The sequence below is a fragment of the Xenopus laevis genome, chromosome 1S, assembly GCF_017654675.1.
Source record: "Xenopus laevis strain J_2021 chromosome 1S, Xenopus_laevis_v10.1, whole genome shotgun sequence".
Taxonomy (NCBI): domain Eukaryota; kingdom Metazoa; phylum Chordata; class Amphibia; order Anura; family Pipidae; genus Xenopus; species Xenopus laevis.
Window position 1 is genome coordinate 140,789,985 of NC_054372.1, and position 11,405 is coordinate 140,801,389.

At 41.2% G+C, this 11,405-nt stretch overlaps 1 protein-coding gene across 1 annotated transcript; it reads left to right on the forward strand.

Annotated features, from left to right (window-relative positions):
• Positions 1-558: 558 nt before the first annotated feature.
• On the forward strand, positions 559-2,367 carry dynll1.S (dynein light chain LC8-type 1 S homeolog). The gene is given in 3 exon segments (NM_001171695.1): positions 559-607; positions 1,749-1,886; positions 1,982-2,367. Coding segments are annotated over 2 exon segments (270 nt in total). The 5' UTR covers positions 559-607; positions 1,749-1,754; the 3' UTR covers positions 2,120-2,367.
• Positions 2,368-11,405: the final 9,038 nt, after the last annotated feature.

An 11,405-nucleotide genomic window follows, 5' to 3' on the forward strand; every position in this document is an offset into this window, starting at 1 on the left:
AATACCAGCCAGGTGGCAACCCTAGTCTCGGCCTTGGCTTTACCTGCTAGGTGACAACCCTATGTACATCGCACAGCCCTATTTCAGCCAGTGCTCTGATGCCCAGTTGAAATAGCGTCCCAGTGATATTTATTTAGCTATGCCATTATTCTTACAAAGAAGAAATAAAACATGCATCAACTTTGAACGTAAATGGTTATTAATACATGATTAATTTATATTATTATGCTGATTATAGAGCTGCATAGTATCCATTTTTCGTCTGCTGTTCTAGGTGTTACGTAAAATAACTCATATGCATATCGCGCATGCGCAGGACAATCGTCGTTACCTTGGAGAAGCCGCTAGAGACATGGCTGCGTTAGTTACCAAGGAGACTGACGCCAAAACCGCAATGCATTGTGGTCTGAAACAAAATGCTGAGAAAAGAACCAGAAGCGAACAGCTAATGTGACCAATAGAAGAATGAGTGGGTGAACGAACAGCCTATCAGCAGCATGTTGTGTGAAGGGGGCGCAGTAATAGAAGTGTTCGCGCACGTTGATTGTCACAGAGTGCGGGAGAACGCGGGTAGTTACAATCGGTGGTGGAGTATTCAGTTACACAGGTAAGAGAATGTGTTGGGTATGACTCATGCCTTCTTTACTTTTGTTGTTGCTGTAATGGGAGAGTGGATTCGGACTGTAGCGAGTAACCTTCCATCGCGGGGAGAGCAAATTATTGTAACGTTCGACTAAGGTATATGGCAGCCATTCGCTACAGCAATGCTTTCTAAATAATCCTATCCTTGCTAATGATGGAACTGAGCTTTTGCTACTGTTTGTCCCTCAACATTATGCAAACATTTAGTTTAGTTTAAGTCCTGTGAGTAGAATCTATTGTAAAGGTAGGATGGGGTGGTGGGTGGGTGGGTCAGAACAAGTACTGACTGGGATCAGATATCTTTGCCAACCCAAAAATATAATACCTAATTGTTATCTTTTTTTATTTTGGTAAGTGTCGGCTATTCGTGTGTGTAAACTAGTTTGCATAGGTAATTCTTGGATTCCTGGAGGGGGTGGGTCATTTGTAGAAAAAAATAAATAAAAAATAATCCATGTTGCTTATGGGAAGAGGGTGGGGGGAGATGCAGCTCTCACATCTACCCAGATGACAGTCTGGCTTGCTGTTAAATGCCATATCTGGCTTGTGCATGGCTACCTTCATCTGCACAAAATGTTTCAGCTATAATTTATAATTAACAGTGATGCGCTAAATGCATTTTAAATGGATTAGTTCTTGGGCATCTGGGTATTTCATGTGAGATGCCTTTCCCATATTTAATATTTTTATTCATTGCTGTATAGCTTGTGCTTGTCTAGCTATTGCATTACAGCTAGGTTGATGCTGCTGTTCAAGAGCTTCTGCTCTTCAGAGCAAAAAATCCTAATGTCCTGTATCCTAATTGTAGTGTTCTTGCTGATCCACTATTTTGGATTCGGCCGAACCCCCAAATCCTATGTGAAAAATTTGGCTGAATGGAGTGGGAAGGGGGAAAACATTTTTTTACTTGTTTTCTGACAACCTCATGCTATTCCCCTCCCTGACCCTAATTTGCATATGCAAATAAGGATTTGGGCTTGGCAGAAGGGTTCAGCCAAATCCTGTGGAAAGGCTGAATCCTGGATTTGGTGCATCCCTAGTTCTTGCATATGCAACTTCTATTGTTTTTCATCCCTGCTAACTGGATAACCTTCTTCTTTCCATAGATCACCATGTCTGAGAGGAAAGCTGTGATCAAGAATGCTGATATGTCAGAAGAGATGCAGCAGGATGCTGTAGAGTGTGCTACTCAGGCACTGGAGAAATTCAACATTGAGAAGGATATAGCAGCCTTTATTAAAAAGGTGTGCCCTTTAATTACATTTAACATGCTTTTAAGTAAATATACACCATTTAACTATAAGGAAGCACTCATTAATGCCCTGTATATTTATTTTAGGAATTTGACAAGAAGTACAACCCTACATGGCATTGCATTGTGGGAAGGAATTTTGGCAGCTACGTTACACATGAAACAAAGCACTTCATTTATTTCTACCTGGGTCAGGTAGCCATCCTTCTCTTCAAATCGGGCTAGACTGATCAGGAATCCTCACTTTACCTGTAAAAACTCCAGAGACTTGTGCTATAGCCTAACCAAGGGAACAAACCTTCTCTACCTTCCTTGTGTCCTTATTTGTGATAACAGGACTGAAAACCTGTTGTGCTGAATTGTTTTTCATAATGGTTATAAAAGAGAATGCAACAACAAAAATTCGTATTTATTTTCTAATGTTGCTATTTTTTCTTAACATTTAATAAATGTTTTTTTTTTTTTCTTTTGAATCACCTTTGTGTCTTTTTCCCATATCATCTTCCACAGCTTTTCAAGGAGACATGATGCACACAATTCTAGAAGCAAACTTAATCTGAATCGCTGTAACTTTGCTACGGATCTCTTTATCTTAAAGGGATACTGTCTTGGAAAATGATGATTTTTTTTTTTTTTTTTTTTTGAATGCATCAGTTAATTGTGCTGCTCCAGCAGAATTCTGCACTGGTAGATCTAAGAACAGCACTCAATAGTAAAAAGCCAAGTCCCACTGAGATACATTCAGTTACATTGAGTAGGAGAACAGCCTGCCAGAAAGCAGTTCCATCCTAAAGTGCTGGCTCTTTCTGAAAGCATATGACCAAGCAAAATGAAATGCTTGCCTACACACCAATATTATATATATATATATATATATATATATATATATATATATAATTTTTTTTTTTTTTTAAAAAAAAAAAACATACTTGCTGGTTCAGGAATTAAATTTTACATGGTAGAGTGAATTATTTGCAGTGTAACTTAGAATTAAAAACGCGCCTTAAAAAATCATGACAATCCCTAAAGAATGGCTAACCGTTTGAAACTTAACTGGCTTTCAGCTTGCCTTGGTTTCTAGCTATTGACACACTATTACTGTACTTAAATGTTTCTCAAAACTTTTACTAGAAAGATAAGTATTTATACAAGCACATGCTGTACAATAGAAGCATGCATATATCCAACATACCAATGCTGACGGATACAAGAGCGATAGATGGCTCAGCACGTTACAAACACATATTCTAGAACCTTTCTTTTTTCAGTGGTATCAATAAGGGGATAGATCTGCCCATATTGTTGGCTCCAGGTGCATATTTCACAGACCCAGTGTTGGACTGGGATGCCAGGGGCTCACCAGAAAGCCTTAGACTATGGGCCCACATTCCAAACTATTATTCCTCCTCTCCTTACTCAACCTCAATTCTCCTAGTCTTTTATAGCTACTTACTATATTTTATCATTCTTAAGCATTTTTCCCCATAAAGAATTAGGAAATGACCATGAAATAGACCAAATTGTTAGAAGCAAGAGGCCCTCTGACACCTGGGCCCCCTGGGAGTTTTCCTGGTATCCCGGTGGGCCAGTCCAACACTGCACAGACCTTTCTTCTTAAAGAAAATCATATTACTGGCAGAAACAAGACATCCTGGATAACATCTGTTAAAGGAATTGTTCAGTGTAGAAATAAAAACTGGGTAAATAAGCTGTGCAAAATAAAAAAAATTCTAATATAGTTAGTTAGGCGCAAATGTAATGTATAAAGGCTGGAGTGACTGGATGTCTAAAATAATAGCCAGAACACAACTTCCTGTTTGGTTTCCACAGATTGTTTACCAGGCAGTAACCAATCAGTGACTTGAGGGGGGCCACTTGGGTTGGCGACCTCCCCCTCCCAGAGCTGCTTCAGAAAGATGTATAGTAAGAAGGTGAAAAATAAAACTTTAAACTTCAATAATAGAAAAACAGCTTTCAACTAGAAAATAGAAAGTCATTTGAAAAAGTCTTTATTTTTAGTTTACGATCTGAAACCAACTGAACAGAAAAAGCGTTAGAAGGTGAACAACCCCTTTAAATAAAAACTGCCTCAGTAGCAGCGTCTGATGATTCTTACTGATGTCCATAGCGGGCAGCCCCATGCTACAGCTTTTTGACAAGGACCATTCTGTATAAATACCTATATTTAAAAAAGTATTCTGTAGTGGAAAAGTATTTAATAGGATGGAATTAAAGAGCTTAATTAAAAAAAATTGCCTTTTTGGAGCTCCCTATAGGTCCACGAGTTCTGGGTGTGTCCTACAGTGGCATGTGGGTATCCAATCACTGCTCTGCCTTCACACAGGGAAGAGCCGATCTGCACTTCTGTGTCAGGTCCACTTAGCTGCTGATTGGCTGCCATCCTACATTGCCAAGGGACATAAATTGTGCACATACTTAGTGAAAGTTATAATACATTTTGCTGCTGTAATTCACCACTGTATTTTCCCTATACAACTGTTTTGGGGCAAATTTGTTAGAGAATTTATGCCCAGAGAAAATCACATATATGGGATATTAGCATGGAACATATGATGTAGATCAGGGGTCCCCAACCTTTTTTGGTCCAAAAAACAGCCAAATTTATTTTCAAGGACTGGGGGGGTCAAGAGGGGTCAGTGTCCAATTTGGTGCGCCACGTTAATTGTTCAGCGGCCCAGTTCAGGACTGTCTGCAGCCCAGTTCTGGGCCACGGCACGGCAGTTGGGGACCCCTGATGTAGATTATAAGATTAATTACATGACCAAGTCTTACAAGAGCAACTTTTTTGTTCACAGATCCGCACACACACAATTTTCTGCAGTGGGGAAAGTGCCCCTTCTTTTTATTTGTTTATATCACCACCAATATCTGGTGTGTGTGTGCGGATCCGTGAACAAAAAGTTGCTGTGGGACCGTGCCAGGTCAACGGAGAACCAGCACCACTACTGCAGAGTGAGTAGGTTTTGGGTGTGCAGTCTAACAATTACATTATATTGGACTTTTTGGCAAGTCATACAAGTCCATATGTTTACGATCCAGTTGCCTTAGCACTTTCACAGGTTTAAATGGTCAAAGTTAATTTCACTGCTTCCCTTTGGTATCTCAGCTTTACTAAGCTCCTGGTAGACATTCTTAGTATGAGCTTATTTCAGTGGTTCTCTATTGTACCCCAGCAATATTTAATGATCCACAGAGACCATCTAAGCAACTTTGCTGTTGTATCACACTGATTGGCTGTGTTCTTTTTTTCTTTCTTCTTTGACCGAGAAGGTCAGTGGCTATGACCCTGGTCCTGGTCGATAAAATTGGTTGCAAGACCGCACAAGTGAAGCGGAACGTAGGATTGGGGAACTGGAGGATACCTGTGCCCAGCTGCGAACAAATATAGCAGATGCAACAAAGCATATACACCTGCTGGAGGCCAAGACAGACGACCTGAAAAATCGACTAAGACGTAACAATATACGATTGGTGGGCGTACTGGAGGGCACAGAGGGTAACAAACTGGAGGCATTTGTTGAACAGTTTCAACTTTCACAATTTGGCGACAAAGTCTTTTCTGCAATGTTTTTGGTGGAGCGGGCTCATAGGGTCCCAGCTAAACCACTGCCGTCAGGGGCTGGACAAAAGAGGTTTCCCCATCTGAAAAATGCTGAATTACTTGCACTCACAGGGGATTCAAATAGTAGATGACTTGTTTATAGATGGGGTATTTAAATCCTTTGACCAAGTAAAGGCCGATTTTGATGTAACCGCAAACGCATGGTTGCAGCTTAAACATGCATCCAAGGCGCAATATACAGTATATACTGATTATCTGGTAAATATGTAGAACCCACCCCCCGGCATGGATTTACTCCACCTTGCTTAAAAATAAGAAGCAAACTACTAGTAATGCTAGAGGTAAATGGAAGCTCAACATCCCTGATCTGGAGGATGAGGAGTGGGAGGAGGCTCTGGAAGCCCCTAGTCTAGTGTCCTTTAATGTCAGGAGTAGATTTTTCACAGATGCTAATTCTGCACCAGGCATACATCACTCTTATTCGTATGTACAAGGCTAAACTAAGGCCCGATGACTGTTGCCCGAAATGCCAAATTCCTGGCAGAGATTTCTTTCACCTTATGTGGCCCTATCCTACAATTGCAACATTCTGAGATATGTCAGGTACTTACTAGAATTACTACGCTGCAGGTTACTATTTCCCCTAAGACATGTCAGCTGGGTGTGATACACACATCTCATAATATACTTACACTGATCAGGGAAGCATTGTTTTTGGCACAAAAATTCGTTGCTTTGAAATGGCTTTTGGGGGAACTTCACCAATATTAATGTGTGGAAAAATATACTACGGTAACCCCCCTCGTGTATTTGCAAAGGGGCAACCAGGATAAATTTTAACTAGTATGGCAACCCTGGACTCACCGGACTGTTCCTCCTAACGCTGGAAATCTAGAACACGTGTTTCTATGAATACACCTTGATGTAGTAACCATGGCATGGACTGATAATGCCATGTCTAATATTTTTATGTTACGTCAACATTTGATATAAAGAGGTCATTACTTGGACAGCAGTGAGTTGTTGACCTGACTGAATTCAAGGCATAAGAACCTTCCTCCAGGTTTTAGTACACGGTAGGCTTCCTGCAATGCCTTAAGAAAAAAAAGAAACAATCTACATTAAAGTAATAAAAAAAAAAAAGGTTACCATAAAACAGTTCTAAAGGCCCCATACGCGGGCCGATAAAAGCTGCAGACAGACTGAGTCGACAGTTTATTGGCCAGCATGTGGGGTCATCCGATGGGCTTCCCGGATCGATATCTGGGTGAAAGTAGGGCAGATCTCGATCGGGCAGGTTAAAAAAATCCTGTCGGATCGCGGCCGTTGATGCGGTCCCACAATCCAACCGCCCGTATGGACTGCATTGTGAAATGATAGTTGGACCCTAGGGCCCGCGATCTAATCAGCCCAATATTGTCCACCTCAATGAGGGCATATCAGGGAGAGATCCGCTCGTTTGACAATGTCTCCCGGTGTATGGACAGCTTTACGTTTCATCACCATGCTTTTGTACTATTAATAATAGAAATAAAAATGAAAATAGGGTGTTGGTTATGGGCTTATATTGAACATTATCCATTTGACAAATCTTTCTACAGTCTTGTTTATCAAGGGACGGACAAAATATTTCAAGTGCTAAGGGCATGGCCTAATAAAAGGGTGGGGCCCTGATTTTTCAACTGAGAACTTTCTGAACAGTAGGCAGTTCCTTAAAAGTGTCATTGTAAATAGCACAGATGTCACTTACACTGCAAATTAACATGTATTTCCAAAGGTCTTTTAAACACTAACCTGCTCTATACGGGTCACATTTTGAAGACCAAAGGCAATGGAATAAACATCAAACTTATCATCACCAAACGGCAACTCTTCGGCATCACCTGCTACCCAGGACAGACCTAAATACAAAGCACACAATAACTTCTTTAAATATGCCAATTTTTTTTTTAAATATATCCTTTGGGGTAACACAATGGAACCATTTGAAAAAGGCACACTACAATTGGTAATAAAAAAAACAGCTTTCAGCCATACATCTTGATGACAGAACAATTAAAAACACAATTACATTCCCCTACGTCCTTGTACGGCAGCAACCATAAGATTTATTCTTTGCAACCTGCTATGTAGGACAATGAAGAGAAAAGGTTAATTAACCCCACCCATAAATAGGCGCTCCCCCTAGAGATCCCCAGTGTTTTTTTGTCCTACCTGTGTAGGAGAGGGAGGATTTGTTGTCTGATACTTATTCTTTTCTTTCCTTTTTTTCTAGGGCTGTCAAGTTCCAGGTCTCCAGGAGACTTGATGACCATAGGATTGAACTACCCTAGGGGTAGAAAATCCTGAGGCCTTTTGGTTAAGTTGCCTGCCTGAGAAATCTTGTGCAGCTGAGGGTTTGCCCTTCTCTAACATGGAGGCGACTATTCCCACTGCGTCAAGACGTGAGTGCGTCAAAACATGCATGTGGGCGCGATGACGTCACAGATTGCGCCAATTACCGAACGGAAGCTGAGGCTACTTTTACAGGTATGCAGTGGTGTTTTCAGCGCAGTTAAGACAAGGTCTGCATTGGTGCTGGTTGTACTTGTGAGCTGTCTCCCCTGCCTAGGCTGCAGCCTCTTGGGCAGGTTGTAAGGTAGGTGCTGAGACTGAAGGGAGTGTACTGGGTGTGTTCCTAGGGAGCATTACGTTATTCACTGTCTGCTAATTACTGTTTTTCAGATGTCCTCCCCTCCTCAGCAAGAGATTCCTGTTGCTAAGAAGCAGAGGAAATCAAAACACAAGTGTAGAGCTTGTGATACTCCGCTTCCTGATGGATGTGACAGGAGATTCTGCCAGGAATGTTTGGCGAGCTTAGCTCAGAAGGACGTTACAGCTGCCACTACTCCCTCTACAGATTGGATTAAGGACGTTATTAAGACCTCTTTGCAAGAGATCTTAGTCCAGATGCGGGTTAATTCAAATACACAGGGTGGTGCTATTGCTGAAGCTTCTTCTCCCCTGACCAGTCAGGGGGATACAGAGAAGGATTCGTCATCAGAGGAGGAAGATGAACTAGCCCTTTTCACTGCTGAGAATATGGCAAAATGAATTAAGAAAGTAAAGGCTACTCTGAATATTGCTGATGAGAAAGATCCTCAGTCTTCTTCAGCTAAAAGATCAAAATCTTTCCCTGTTCATCCTGTCATGAAGGAACTTATGGAAAGAGAGTGGAAAAATCCTGAGAGAGCTCCATCTATTACAAAGAGACACAAATTATTGTTTCCTATCCAAGAAGAGGAGCTGGAGAAGTGGGAATCTCCAGCAAAAGTGGATATTGTGGTAGCAAGGCTATCAAAGAAAACTGTCATTACAGTGGAAGATGGTTCTGCTCTAAAAGACCCTGTGGATCAGAAAGTGGAAGGTTTGCTTAAACGCTCTTATACATTGGCAGCTGTTCTTGTAAGCCAGCTTTAGCAGCCTCAGGGGTAGCCCGTTCCTCTAGATTTTGGCTAAGACAGTTCTATGAAGACATAAGTAATAAAGTTCCTAGAGAGGAATTACTTGAATCACTATCTAAAATTTCTACAGCAGTGGATTTTATGTGTGATGCTTTTATTGAAGGGATAAAATAAGCAGCCAAGGCTATGGCGTTATCAACTGCAATCAGACGGGCTCTATGGCTGAGAACATGGCCAGCAGATGTCACTTCAAAGAATAGTCTCTGTGCTATGGCTTTTGAGCTGGGCAATCTTTTTGGGTCAGAGCTAGACAAACTTCTAGAGTCACTGACAGGAGCCAAAGGTAAACGTTTGCCTCAAGAGAACTTGAATAGAAGAAAGAAAACCTTTTTTTTTTCGGAATAGACGCTCCTCACACAGAAGAGATTCTTTACAGAGGGATAGGAAGAAAACAGAAGTTAGTTATTTTCGTCCCTTCAGAGACAGAGAGAGAATAAGTCTGCAGGGCAGAAAAGAAAATATCCTTCTGACGCCAGAAGTTGTCTTCCTGTGGGAGGAAGATTGAAGGCCTTTTATCAAGAATGGGAAGAAAGAATTTCAGATGTTGATACAAGAAGGATACAAAGTAGAATTTCTTTGTTTTCCTCCACACAGAATTCTCATAACGCCAATTACATCGCTAGTAAAACAAGAAGCTTTAGAGAAGGCAATAGCAGAATTCCTCGCCGCCAAAGTTCTCGAGCCAGTGCCTCCATCCCAGATTCTTCAAGGCACCTACTCAAGGGTTTTTTGGTACCAAAACTAAATGGAAGTTTCCGCATAATAATAGATTTGAGGTTTGTCAACCAGTTCATCCGAAAGTAATGTGCCCAGTATTATGGCAGTGCACACAAAGGGAGAGAACAACACGTTGGCAGATCATCTAAGCAGGAATGCATTCAGACCGGGGGAGTGGTCTCTGAATCAAGAAATATTCTTGAAAATTATGAAACGTTGGGGACTTCCAGCTATAGATTTAATGACGACCAGGAAGAATCGCAAGCTGAGAACGTTTTGTTCCCTCAACAGGCAAGATCACCCGGATTTCTTAGATGCGATTTCAATCAGGTGGAATTTTCACCAAGTCTATGTATTCCCACCATTTTCCATGATCCCCAGAGTCATTCAGAAGATCAGGAAGGAACAGGTGAAGACCATCTTGATAACCCCTTTCTGCCCAAGGAGAGTCTGGTTCTTGCTGTTGATGAGGATGGCCAGGAAGGAATATTGGGTCCTTCCACAAGTTCCAGAACTTCTGACTCAAGGACAAATTGCCTGCCACGACCTTCCCAAACTTCGTTAACGGCCGGAAATCTGATAGGTCCTTTCTAGAGTCACAGGATATTTCCCCTGAGGTGATCGATATCCTTGTACAGTCTAGAAGAGATTCAAAGTTCAGATTTTGTCTCTCTCTGCCTTTTTGAGTAAATCCCTTACTTCTATTCCACTTATTAAGAGGTTTTTGAAGGCCATATCTAAGATTTTTCAACCCCTTCCTTCCTGGGATTTGGAGCTTGTCCTTAGGAAGCCATGTGATTCTCCTTACAAGCCATTGGAGAACTGCTCAATCAAATGTTTGGCCTTCAAAGCTCTCTTCCTAGTGGTCATCACTTCAGCCAAACGTATTGGAGAATTACAAGCTTTGTCATCCAAAGAACCATACTTGGTTTTTCTTCAAGTGTGGTTTTGAAACTTCTTCCTTTCTTCAGACCTAAAGTGGCCTCTTTATCAAATATTAACCAAGAGATTATACTACCTTATGTTAACCAAGAAGTTCAAGAAAAGGATGATCAGCTTCAGTTTCTTGATGTGGGAAGAAGCTTAAAAACCTATGTGAATCACGCCAAAGATTTTCGCAAAGATGAAAATGTATTCATCAGCTTTGCAGGGAAGAATAAAGGTCTAAAAGCTTCTAAACCATCTTTGGCAAGGTGGATTAAAGAAACCATTCGGATGGCATATATCAAACAAGATCTTCTTCCTCCGTTTCAAATTGCAGCTCATTCCACGAGAAAGATGTCCACGTCATGGTTAGAAATCGCAGGAGTATCTATGGATAATATCTGCAAAGCAGCGACATGGAGTAACCCAAACACTTTTGTGCAGCACTACAGGGTGGATATCTTAGCTGCTCAGGAAGCTTGCTTTGGCAGTAAGATTCTCCAGAGGGTGATGTAACCTTGAATCCCGCCCTTATTGCTCGATAGCTCTCATGGTTGCTGCCGTACAAGGACGTAAGGGAATGAGTACATTTATACTTGCCGTAATTTACTTTTCCATTAGTCCTTACTGCATTCCCTCACAAATAATAAAAGATATTAAGCATTATAGGTGTTACTCATTATTCACTGGTGATATCTAGGGGGAGTGCCTATTTATGGGTGGGGTTAATTAACCTTTTCTCTTCATTGTCCTACATAGCAGGTTGCAAAGAATAAATCTCATG